The sequence below is a fragment of the Erythrolamprus reginae genome, chromosome 10 (genome assembly GCF_031021105.1).
Source record: "Erythrolamprus reginae isolate rEryReg1 chromosome 10, rEryReg1.hap1, whole genome shotgun sequence".
Taxonomy (NCBI): domain Eukaryota; kingdom Metazoa; phylum Chordata; class Lepidosauria; order Squamata; family Dipsadidae; genus Erythrolamprus; species Erythrolamprus reginae.
In genome coordinates this window covers 10,079,695-10,093,164 of record NC_091959.1, presented here as the reverse complement: position 1 = coordinate 10,093,164, position 13,470 = coordinate 10,079,695, and the positions used below count along the sequence as shown (strand labels likewise).

The following is a 13,470-nucleotide window of genomic DNA, read 5'->3' as shown; positions in this document are numbered from 1 at the left end:
TTTTATTTATTGGATTTGTATGCCGCCCCTCTCCGGAGACTCGGGGCGACTAACAGCAATAATAAGACAGCGTATAACAATAATCCAATACTAAAAACAATTAAAACCCATTATAATAAAAAACCAAACATACATACAGACATACCATGTATAAAATTGTAAAGGCCTAGGGGGAAAGGATATCTCAATTCCTCCATGCCTGGTGGCAGAGATGGGTTTTAAGTAGCTTACGAAAGGCAAGGAGGGTGGGGGCAATTCTAATCTCTGGGGGGAGTTTGTTCCAGAGGGCCGGGGCCACCACAGAGAAGGCTCTTCCTCTGGGTCCCGCCAAGCGGCATTATTTAGTTGACGGGACCTGGAGAAGACCCACTCTGTGGGACCTAACTGGTCACTGGGATTCGTGCAGCAGCAGGCGGTCCCTGATATAAGAACGGTGACCCCAAAGTTCCACATTTCTTCCTCTACCTCTCCCCCAAGTAAAACCTTATTAGAGGAGCGACATCATACAGGGCTTCTTCTAAGTTTGCACTATGTAACTTCTAGGAGTCATCTTCCGACAGCAACGGTATTCCCCCGCCCCCACACTTTTGTTTAATGTTAAGGATTGGTCAAACTTTCTCTTGCACTTCATTTGATAGTCCTGACTCCAACGCAAGGCATTTGCTGGCAGCGAACGATCAGATGGCGAACGGATTGGCTGCCTCTTCCAGAGGAAGCCTTTCGCTGCCAAGATAATGTTCCTCTTTTCTGGCACTTCTGCCTGGAGATTGCTGTCAGGCTGTAGGCTAGTTTGGGAACCACATTCTGAACGTTACGCATTTGTAGCGTTTTCCATTCCCGAAGATATCCAGGAAAGTGTAATTTGATGAGATGGCTAAAACAAGGCCAGGAATCCATGTCGGCCCAGCAATTTTGGGGTGAATAGAGAAACGGATGGAGCCGGGGTCGGCAACGGGTGGCTCTTTGGGCCCTCTCCTGCGGCTCCCCATCAAATAAATAGAAACATAGAAGACTGAAAAAGACCTCATGATCCATCTAGTCTGCCCTTATACTATTTTCTATATTTTATCTTAGGATGGATCTATGTTTATCCCAGGCATGTTTAAATTCAGTTACTGTGAATTTATCAAACATGTCCGCTGGAAGTTTGTTCCAAGCATCTACTCCTCTTTCAGTCAAATAATATTTTCTCACGTTGCTTCTGATCTTTCCCACAACTAACCTCAGATTGTGCCCCCTCGTTCTTGTGTTCACTTTCCTATTAAAAACACTTCCCTCCTGAACCTTATTTAACCCTTTAACATATTTAAATGTTTCGATCATGTCCCCCCTTTTCCCTTCTGTCCTCCAGACTATACAGATGGAGTTCATGAAGTCTTTCCTGATAAGTTTGATGCTTTAGACCTTCCACCATTTTTGTAGCCTGTCTTTGGACCTGTTCCGTTTTATCCATCTCTTTTTGTAGGTGAGGTTTCCAGAACTGGACACAGTATTCCAAACGGGGTCTCAACAGCGCTCAACAACCCTCCCTGTCTTTCATAAACTACTCAAGACTCATTTATATCGCCAGGCATGGGGGAGTTGAGATAACCCTTCCCCCTAGGCCATTACAAGTTATGCATGGTATGTTTGTATGTATGTTTGGTTTTATAATAGGGGTTTTAGTTGTTTTTTATTATTGGATTGTACATGTTGTTTTTATTATTGTTGTTAGCCGCCCCGAGTCTACGGAGAGAGGCGGCATACAAATCCAATAAATTATTATTATTATTATTATTATTATTATTATTATTATTATTCTATATAGTGGGATCACAATCGCCCTCTTCCTGCTTGTTATACCTCTCGCTATGCAGCCAAGCATTCTACTTGCTTTCCCCACTACCTGACCGCACCGTTCACCCATTTTGAGAAATAACAACTACCCCTAAGTCCTTCTCTTCTGAAGTTTTTGCCAACACAGAACTGCCAATACAATACTCAGATTGAGGATTCCTTTTCTCCCAAACCGCATTATTTTACATTTGAAAACATTAAACTGCAGTTTCCATTGCTTTGACCACTTGTCCAGTAAAGCTAACTCATTTAACGTCGCCTTTCTTTCCCCCCTGCTTAAATCTGTCTCTGTGAAAACCCTTCCCTTTCCATAGTGGAGGAAGCATCCCCCTTGCTCTCCTTGCGTGAGAACCCGCCTGAAAAAAGGCCCTTCCTTCCTTCCCAGGCAGATCTCTTTTGCTCGCCTGCTTTCCAAATGGGTGGAATTCCACCTCCACTTCCATCCATCATGTCTCTATGGCCCGAGTCCAGATTCCTGGAGAGATAAACATGCCCTTAGAGGGAGCACCTGACCCGGTGTTAAAATAAAGCAACAACTGGTAGAGTGGAAGGGGGTTCCAGCCAGCGCATAGCTGGGTGATGGTTTCATTAGAGTTTGATGAAAGCCATGCAGTACCTTCGTAGCCAGACGACACTCCATCACTCTAATATTGAAATGAGAAGTCGCCGCCTTGTTCATTTCAACGCAACTGTTTGCAATCACAAAAACGGCTCCTCCTGGAAGCTTCACGTCGGTTGCCTTCAGAGGATTAAATTCTATCAGCTTGGCCTACGGAGAGGAAGAGAGGGGTTTCAACTGCTGTGTAGCCGGCCTGAGTTTAGGATCCATAAATCAAACCCTCTTTAGCGTGGGACATTTTTCTTTATCAGTGGTTAGAAGATAAAAAGGTTACTGTTATGTAAAAGTAAATGATGAAATGATTATTATTAGCCAAGTATTATTATTGTTATCACTACCATGTTTTCCCGAAAATAAGACCCTGTCTTATATTTTTCGAACCCTGAAATAAGCGCTTGGCATTATTATTATTATTATTTATTAGATTTGTATGCCGCCCCTCTCCGTAGACTCGGGGCGGCTCGTTATTACCATGTACTCAAAAGCTTGATTGGGTTTATTATCAGGGGAGGTCTTATTTTGGGGGAAACAGAACACTATGATTATTATTACTATTGTTACCAATATGACTATTATTACTTTGTGAAAATTGATGGATGCAGACAACACACTATTGACTAAGCACTTATATATAATAATGTGTGCCTGTGTATGAAGAAGCAACAGCCATTGCGATCTCTGGAACATTTAAAATTTACCTAAAACTACTAAAATTGCTTAGCTTTTGTTACTTCTCTACTAACTTCAGTTAGTGGAGGACTAATGAAAGCTAAGTAATTTTAGCAGTTTTAAATAAATTTTAAACGTTCCAGAGATCGCGATGGCTGTTGCCTCTTCATTTATAAATATACCTGGGACTCACATTTTAAAGACAATTCTTTATATGTACATATATATACACACACACATACACACAGAAATGTATACCCTGTTTCCCTGAAAATAAGACATACCCCGAAAGTAAGGCATGTCAGAGGTTTTGCACAATTTGCTAATATAAGGCACCCCCCGAAAATAAGTTGTAGTCAAGATTACATATGGTAGGGTGGAAATGCATACGGTACCATTCAAAGCTGTTCATAGCGGTACCGTAATAATGTGCCGTCCCCTGCTGGCCCCTTCCATCGCTTTGTACCGTCCAGTACAGCAGACACAGTCTGCTGCTGTCTCACCGCCATTACAGTCTCCACTACAGTGCGTAGACTATAGTTCCTCTGGTGGCCGGAAGCTGCAATAGCGGGAGTATACTGTTGTACCATATAAGTGCCGTCGTTTGTGTGTGTGGGTGCCATACTGACAGGTACTGTACCGTAATCAGTGTACTGTACAGTACACTTTCTTTGGGGGTGTCAGCTTTTCTACCTGTGAATTTGTCTTATATGAGAAACATAAGGCACCCCCTGAAAATAAGACATAGCACAACTTTTGGAGCAAAAATTAATATAAGACAGTGTCTTATTTTTGAGGAAACACTGTATATACTATACACATACATACATATACATATACATACACATACATATATATATATATACAATAATAGTATATGTATGTATGTATGTATATATATATATATATATATATATATATATATATATATATATATATACACACAATAATAGTAACTGTGAGATATGAGATATTTAAATATGAGCCAGCTGTATTCAGCAGCTGCCAAAAAAAGCCAACACAGTTCTAGGCTGCATTAACGGAGGGATAGAATCAAGATCACGTGAAGTGTTAATACAACTTTATAAGGCCTTGGTAAGGCCACACTTGGAATACGGCATTCAGTTTTAGTCGCCACGATGTAAAAAGGATGTTGAGACTCTAGAAAGAGTGCAGAGAAGATGTATTCAGAAGATATATATCAGAAAATCTTGCAAAACTTAAACGTGACCAATTATAAGAGAGAGATGACACTCAACGTTTCCCCGCTCCCGATAACATCATGCATATTTCAGCTCTTTTGCCTATTCCCTTATCGTGGCAATGATCCCAAAGCATCTCTTGAACACTTCCCTTAATGGTTCAGGCGGTACATACGGTTCCTTTTTCTGCCAGAAAACAGATGGACTGGTCCATGCCGCCTCCTTCGGTGCCAATGTAACGTTCGCTCTTGCTGCACAGATCAGCCAGTTCCATCTATGGAGACACAATGGCCAAGGCAGAGAGAGTTTAGCGAGGGGTGTCAAACTCAAGGCCTGCAGACCGGATCCAGCCTGCAATGCGGTCGGATCCAGCCTGTGGGGCCCTCCAGGTCTACCCGCTTCTTCCTGCTTCACTTCGGCCCAGTGCAAAGAGGAAACATCAGACCAGCACTGCTATGGCCTGGTCTACCGAATGCAAAGAGGAAATATGCCTGCCAGGGGTGGGTTCCTCCCGATTCGGACCAGATCGCCTGAACCATTAGTGACCCGCTAGTGATGTGAAATGGCATCATGGATCCGGTTTTATCTGTGCTGGTCTATGTGCGCTGCCATCCTGTTTACATATTGTTTGGCAATTGTTTTGGTGTTTGGATCAGGCAGGGGTTCCTAACTTTTGCCGCTACCGGAACACTCCTGGAGACGGCCACGGGTGCGTTTGGGTCTGGCGGGCATGCATGCACATTGGTGCGAGATTTGGCTTCTGCGTATGCGCCGGAAGACAAATCTCGCATGAGGATGCGCACGAGAGTGAGATTTCGGCAATTTCCCCTGATATTTTTGCTTCTGGACATGCACTGAAGCAAAAAATCGGCAAAAGTCGCCAAAATCTCACTCACGTGCGCATCCTCACACAAGATTTGGCTTCCGGCACCTGCATAGAATCCAAATCTTGCACCGACACACATGGCCGCCTACTGGTTAGCTGGAACTGCGTGTGCAGCTCCAATTTCTCCCCCTGTTCCGGCTGCAACCCATTATTGGTTTGGATGGCATCTCCTCGGTCCTCTGCTGTGTAAAAAGGCCCCCCTGCCCACCTGCAGGTTAATACTGACTTTTATTTCTTCGCCCAAAGTACAGCTGAGTAGCTCCTCAGCCGTTTTTTGGGCTGAAACCACCTTCTGAGCATGCACGAAAGTGAATTTGCAGGAAGAGACGCGCACAAAAAGTTGTGATGCAAACCGGTAGTAAAGGTAAATGGTAGTAAAGGTAAACGGGACCCACCCCTGACACCAGCAGTTTGGGGAGTGGGATCAAGCTGGCCACGCCCACCCAGGGCCACACCCACCCCATCGGCCACACCTTCCTGTCCCCCACCTCCCCCGAGGCCAACCGCAGCCCTGATGTGGCCCTCAATGAAATTGAGTTTGAGTTTAGAGGCTATCCCTGCAGGCGTTCCTTACAACCAATCTGACATAGTGCTGGGATAACACTTGAGACCGCTCTCGTTCCATGCATTCTCTACTCCATGAGCTAATTATCACCTCATTCCATCTATAAGCTGGTTTCAGCCTTCCTGAACTTGAGCCTCTATCTTTCCCTCCAACAGAGCCATGATTTCTTGGGAACAAATGGTTCTCTAAGCTGCTGGATCCCGACAGATATGTCATTTCTGCCATTGTTCTAACAGGACAATTAACAGGAAATATCTCCTTAGTTCTAGGTTGCTTCTCTGCTTGATTAGTTTCCACCCATTGCTTCTTGTTCTACCCTCAGATGCTTTGGAGAATAGCTTGACTCCTTCTTCTTTGTGGCAGCACCTGAGATATTGGAGCACTGCTATCATGTCTCCCCTTCATTAAACTAGCCATGCCCAGTTCCTGCAACCGTTCTTCATATGTTTTAGCCTCCAGTCCCCTAATCATTTTGATTATCATGGAGGATCAGCCTGTCTAATTTTGAGGACGGCAATTTTAATAATAATAATAATAATAATAATAATAATAATAATAATAATAATAATAATGTGCAGACTCTGTAAAAGAAACAGATGAAACAATCGATCACATACTTAGCTGCTGCAAAAAGATCACACAGACTGACTACAAGCATAGACATGATGCTGTGGCACAGATGATCCACTGGAACTTGTGCCGGAACTACCATTTCCCAGTGGCAAAGAACTGGTGGGATCATAAGCCCGAAAAAGTGGTCGAAAATGAGCAAGCAAAACTACTGTGGGACTTCCAACTTCCGACTGACCGGATTCTGAAGCATAACACACCAGACATTGTGATCGTGGAGAAAAAGAAAGTATGGATCATCGACATCGCAATCCCAGGAGACAGCAGAATTGAGAAGCAGCTAGAGAAATTAGCGAAATACGAAGATCTAAAAATTGAGCTGCAACGACTCTGGCATAAGCCAGTGAAAGTGGTCCCAGTGGTACTTGGCACGCTGGGCGCAGTACCAAAGGATCTCAGCGGACATTTGAAAACCATCGGAATTGACAAAATCTCCATCCGTCAATTGCAAAAGGCCGCTTTACTGGGATCGGCAAACATAATTCGCCGCTACATCACGCAGTCCTAGGTGCTTGGGAAGCGCCCGACTGGTGATGAAATACAAAATCCAGCATAGTGATCTCGTTTGCTGTGATGTAGTGAAATAATAATAATAATAATAATAATAATAATAATAATAATATTAGGTTTGTATGCCACCCCTCTCAGAGATAAAGAAATCCAGCAGTTTCTTTGAAAGATCTTTAAACAGCGCTTGTTAATACTGTTTGAATTAGAGGTTCTTTCCTGGTTTACCTTTGCGGCAGAAATCACTCTTCCCCAGAAAGACCAGTAGGAATAGTTGAAAATTATACACAGAGAAATCTAAGGCTGGTTTACAACTGAGCTACAGGATAATATCGAGGTCTTCCTGCCTTCATGTCATCCTTGGCCAATCAGCTGATCAACACCAACGTCTTGAACTTCAACTTTGATCATTCTCCAGCTAGTCTGGCTATTTATTTCCCGTTGTATCCGCAAGTTGACGGCGGCTGAAGTTCAAAAGTCTGAAGGACAGCAGAAAGCTTGTTCCTAAATGCCCAGTGCCCAGGCTATCATGATTGCAAACGTACAAACCTTTTTAGATAAGAACCGGGTATTCAAGATTTTTTTGCCTCTTCTCAAGAACCATTTTCCACTTACAAACCCGAGCCTCCGAAACTGTAACCGGAAAAGGCAGGGAGAAGCCTCCGCGGAGCCTCTGTAGGAATCTCCTGGGAGGAAAAAGGACCAGAAAAGGCAGGGAGAAGCCTCCGTGGAGCCTCTGTAGGAATCTCCTGGGAGGAAAAAGGGCCAGAAAAGGCAGGGAGAAGCCTCCGTGGAGCCTCTGTAGGAATCTCCTGGGAGGAAACAGGGCCAGAAAAGGCAGGGAGAAGCCTCCATGGGGCCTCTCTAGGAATCTCCTGGGAGGAAAAAGGGCTTCCACCCTCCCTGTGGTTTCCCCAATCGCACGCATTATTTGCTTTTACATTGATTCCTATGGGAAAAATTGCTTCTCCTTACAAACTTTTCTACTCAAGAACCTGGTCACGGAACGAATTAAGGTTGTAAGTAGAGGTACCACTGTATTTAAAAAGAGATTACAAACATTTCTTCCCTGTTTATAAAGCTGTGGCGATTTAAGCTAGAGCGCAACCAAGGAGACATTATCCAGTACATGTTGTAAGATAAAGCCAACAAATCCTTAGCCTGGAATGTGCAGGCCTGCCCACTTTTTGTTTCCATCAAGGCACCGAAAACAGACTTCGGCTGTAAAAAAGAGAGCTCGGAGCTGCCTCATCAGAGCAAAGGGCTCACAAATGCGGCGAAAACCCAATAGAGCGGTTTCACAACTCAGCTATGTCGATTCCCTCATAAACTCTTAGCGGAGAAGATAGAACTGTCAAAGGGGGATTAACAAACTTGAAATGTATAGAAACCCTTCAGAAAAGTTGTGAGGAGAATTGGGACCCCCCCTCCCCCGACGGATTGTCCAGATCCGACAGATGTTTTTAATATAGAAGACAAAAAAGTGACTATATCTCCTTCAGTGCTTTTTTGAGGTAAACTAAAAAAAAGGGCTAATAATGAACTGCATAATTCTGATCTCTGCTCGATAGATAAAAAGAGTGGGTGGCATTTACCTCAGTGTGTTCAGCACTAAGATTTCGACTCCAAGACCATCACTATTTAAGGGAAATAGTAAAAGATAAACATTTATCGAATCGATGTCATGCTTAATTAATGGAAAAGGTTTCCTCGTGCTTGTCTACTGTTGCATTGACTCACTGAGATTTGTTTTCTGACGTTTTTTTGCTGTCATACGTCGAGGTTGATTTTCAGAATTCATTTTTTTTTTAATTTTATAATATAGAACATACGCACAACACACAACATATAACAATGTGCTCAGTGTTTAAGTGCCTGCCACCAGACAACATTCATACCTTTCCACCAAAATGGGGGCATGTTTTGTATATACCATTTTAACTCAAGAGCAATCTATCTATTTACATATTATAAAGTGATTCTAATTTATTCTTTATAGCTTGGTCTCGGATTCTACAGAATTCACTGTTAATGCCAAGTTGGAGGTGAGGCTATGATGGAGAGAAATTCTGAGGGCTTTCAATCTTTACGAAACAATAAAGACCCTCCATTTTGGATCCATGTTTTAGTATTAAACAATAAAGACCCTCCATTTTGGATCCATGTTTTAGTATTAAACAATAAAGGCCCTCCATTTTGGATCCATGTTTTAGTATTAAACAATAAAGGCCCTCCATTTTGGATCCATGTTTTAGTATTAAACAATAAAGACCCTCCATTTTGGATCCATGTTTTAGTATTAAACAATAAAGACCCTCCATTTTGGATCCATGTTTTAGTATTAAACAATAAAGACCCTCCATTTTGGATGCATGTTTTAGTATTAAACAATAAAGGCCCTCCATTTTGGATCCATGTTTTAGTTGGGGCCCGAATGGCGTGGAAGGAGACTTTGGAGTGCCATTTGAAGCTTCTGCCCAGCGGTAGAGGATGCTCCTCCTTGTCCAGCAGCAGGCTCGCCATGCCGTTTATAATAATAATAATAATAATAATAATAATAATAATAATAATAATAACAACAACAACAACAATAATAATAATAGACACAATGCTGTGGCACAGATGAACCACTGGAACCTGTGCCGGAACTACCATCTACCAGTGGCAAAAAACTGGTGGGATCAAAACCCCGAAAAAGTGGTCGAAAATGAGCAAGAAAAACTACTGTGGGACTTCCGACTTCAGACTGACCGAATTCTGAAGCATAACACACCAGACATCCTGATTGTGGAGAAAAAGAAAGTATAGATCATTGACATTGCAATCCCAGGGGACAACAGAATTGAGGAGAAGCAGCTAGAGAAATTAGTGAAACATGAAGATCTAAAAATCGAGCTGCAATGACTCTGGCATAAGCCAGTGAAAGTGGTCCCAGTTGTACTTGGCACACTGGGCACAGTGCCAAAGGATCTCAGCGGACATTTGAAAACCATCGGAATTGACAAAATTTCCATCTGTCAATTGCAAAAGGCCGCTTTACTGGGATCGGCAAACATCACGCAGTCCTAGGTGCTTGGGAAGCGCCCAACTGGTGATGAAATACGTAATCCAGCATAATGATCTCGTTTGCTGTGTTGTATTGACATAAAAATAAAAATAATAATAATAATAATAATAATAATAATAATAATAATAAATAATTACATTTGTATGCTGCCCCTCTCCGAGGACTCGGAGCGGCTCATAACAAGCAAAACATCATATACAAAATCCAACATTAAAACAGTTTTAAAAACCCCTATTAAAAAACAATCATACATCCCAAGCAAATCATACATAAAGCGAAACAGCTAAGGGTATACTAATTTCCCCATGCCTGGCAGCATAGGTGGGTTTTCAAGAGTTTACGAAAGGCAAGGAGGGTGGGGGCAATCCTAATCTCCGGGGGGAGTTGATTCCAGAGGACCGGGGCCGCCACAGAGAAGGCTCTTCCCTTGGGTCCCACCAGGCGGCATTGTTTTGTCGACGGGACCTGGACAAGGCCAACTCTGTGGGACCTAATCGTTTATGGCTACCACGGCACCTGCAGGGATTCGTTTATGGCTACCACGGCACCTGCTGAGAACAAGAACCTACACAACCGCTCTGCCCCGCCATTTTCTCTTCCAGTCTCGAAGCAGCATTCAACTGGGAAAATACTCCCCGTCTGGGGGAATCAATCGAGAGGAACCATGCATGTTTCCCGGGGTCACACGTGCCCCCTGGCATTGCTCCGCGCACCCTCAACGGGGAGCACCCCACTATTGCAGAAACATTGTTCTAAGGCAAGCTCTCCGCTGAAGAGTTGGCCACTTGATTCTACCAAATATAATCCGGATGTTTGTATCAGTTGGCAGCTATTAATCCCAGATTGACAGCACATGAACGAAGAATGTTTATCACTGGTGGTTATACAAAGAGACTGTGTTTAGGCTTTTTATGTTTACGCAATGAAATAACGTTTAATCAGAAAATATCTAATTAGTAGAGCAGAGAAACAACATTATCAAGAACAGGACCCCCGTCTGCCAAATGGCTCCCACTCTCCCAATACATGCTAAATATGGTCACAAACGTTAACAAAGCAGACCAGTTTTGAGGATAATTCTGTTTCGAACGAGCCCCTTTGCCAATTTTAAGTCCTTTGTTTTTAACTGTAAGTTCTGAGTTTTAAACCAAAACATACTTTCAATATTTGTATTCATTATTTTCCTTGGATGCGGACAAGCTCCGTAGATAAAACCTTGCATTTTACCCAATCCTGTAGGTTAAAACCTAGAAGATTAGTGGGATCGAGTTCTGCTCTGTTTTGGCTAGAGTACCAAATTCTACTTTGAAGGGGGGAAATGCTATAATGGCTAAAGGACTAAAACATCTTCCCCCAATTAATCATACGCTGGTTAGATTAGATTAGATTAGATTAGATTAGATTAGATTTATTGGATTTATATGCCGCCCCTCTCCGAAAACTCGGAGCGGCTCACAAGATAAAAACAATACATAATAACAAATCCAATACCCACCAATCCAATTACAATTTTAAGCTAAAAATTCATAAAAACAACCCCAGAATATTAAAACACGCATACAATCAATTTGTGGTTGCTGTCACAAATACTGGACCAGGAGTGTCCAATCTTGGCAATGTAAGAATCTGTGGACTTTAACTGTCATGAATGGCTGGGGAATTCTGGGAATTCTGCACTGGCTGCCGATCAGTTTCCGGTCACAATTCAAAGTGTTGGTCATGACCTTTAAAGCCCTACATGGCATTGAACCAGAGTACCTCCGGAACCGCCTGCTACCGCACAAATCCCAGTGGCCGATAAGGTCCCACAGAGTTGGCCTTCTCCGGGTCCCGTCGACTAAACAATGTCATCTGGCGGGCCCCAGGGGAAGAGCCTTCTCTGTGGCGGCCCCGGCCCTCTGGAATCAACTCCCCCCGGAGATTAGAACTGCTCCCACCCTCCTTGTCTTCCGTAAACTACTTAAGACCCACCTATACCGCCAGGCATGGGGTATTTGAGACACCTTTCCCCCAGGCTTATTATAATTTATGTTTGATATGTATGTGCTGTTTGGTTTTTAATTATGATAGGGTTTTTAGTTTGTTTTTTTTTTTTAATATTAGATTTGTGCCAGCATAATATTGTTTTTATCGTTGCTGTGAGCCGCCCCGAGTCTTCGGAGAGGGGCGGCATACAAATCTAATAAATTATTATTATTATTATTATTATTATTATTATTATTATTATTATTTGAAATCCACAAGTTTTCAAGAGAGCTGAGATGGGAAGAAACTTTTTGGATTAGAAGCGAAACGTCTTCAAAGACAAACAAGAAAATCCAGTTTGTTTGTTTGTTTGTTTAATTCAACTCAACTTTTATGCCCCCAATCCCGAAGGACTCAGGGAGTCTTACAACAGTAATTAAAAAAAAAAACGATAAAAAGAAGTCAAATATAAAATCTAAACTATAAAACCTTAATTAAAAGACATAATAAACTAACCCCTCAACATGCGTACATGACCTTCATACAATTTGGCCATGATGGTTGTTGAATTCATGGCCCCCAGGCCTGCCGGCAAAACCAGGGCTTCGTCGGCCTTACGAAAAGCCAATAGTGTCCGCGTGCAATTTCGCTACCTGCCCAGGTGCAGTAGCAGAATTGCGCTGGACTCCGCTAGCACTCAGAGCCACGGGGGCGAGGACACCGTTCCATCTTAGCAGCCCATCTCTGGGTATCAAGCCTTTCTGAGCAACTTCTGATGCTGGAATGAGGCTTTGTAGGCCAAGGATGAAAGTCTTCAATTACAGTCTAGGGATGGAACAGTATTGGGGTCAGGCGGGGTGTCCTGATATAGGTCGCAGTGCCCAGCTCCCGATTATAGACGGTTTTGTAATCATCGCTTGTTAAAGTTTCTATTGCTCAAGGTTCGAACCCTCTTGCTTAATTCCAGTCCAGCCTTGTGGCTGATCCCTGGATAGTCTCCAGATCCCCCTTCTTGCCTCATCGTGGCAGGAGGTTACTTCTTTGGCCTCTGTGTTTTCTCTTCTGTAAACTAGGATAATTATGAGTAATAGCCATTAATTCCAGCTCTCTCGCTTTCTGTTCTTTAATTAGTTTCCAGGATGTAAAAGGATCCAATTCCCAAGACTCTTTCCAGGTCAGTAGGTGGAGGTTACTGGTCTGAGAATTAATGGTGTTTCATGATAGGGTGACTGAGGTGGAGGATATATGTTTCAAAACGTATAGTTGGCTGAAGGTAAATGGGAGGTAAAGGTAATCTCCAGCATGCCATTCCAAAGAAAGTCTGGTTCCTGGCATGACAAAAGACTGTGTGTGTCTACTTTCTTGGTGAACGAGTTCAGGTCATGCTTTTGCTGAAAATCCACCTCCCATTCCAGCCATTGTATAAGGGAGAAAGAAAGGAAGGAAGGAAGGAAGGAAAGAAAGAGGGGGGGAAAGAAAGAAGAGAAAGAAAGAAAGAAAGAAAGAAAGAAGGAAGCAAAGAAG

The 13,470-nt window shown here is 42.9% G+C and overlaps 1 protein-coding gene across 2 annotated transcripts in view; it reads right to left on the bottom strand.

Annotated features, from left to right (window-relative positions):
- The window catches only part of GALK2 (galactokinase 2), a 67,847-nt gene that overhangs the window by 31,694 nt on the left and 22,683 nt on the right, over positions 1–13,470 (bottom strand). For both annotated transcript variants that reach the window (XM_070763238.1, XM_070763239.1), the window contains exons 6-7: positions 4,502–4,600; positions 2,453–2,605 (exon numbers count right to left, since the gene is read on the bottom strand). In XM_070763238.1, coding sequence (XP_070619339.1) covers positions 2,453–2,605; positions 4,502–4,600 — 252 coding nt within the window. The remainder of the gene's footprint in view (positions 1–2,452; positions 2,606–4,501; positions 4,601–13,470) is intronic.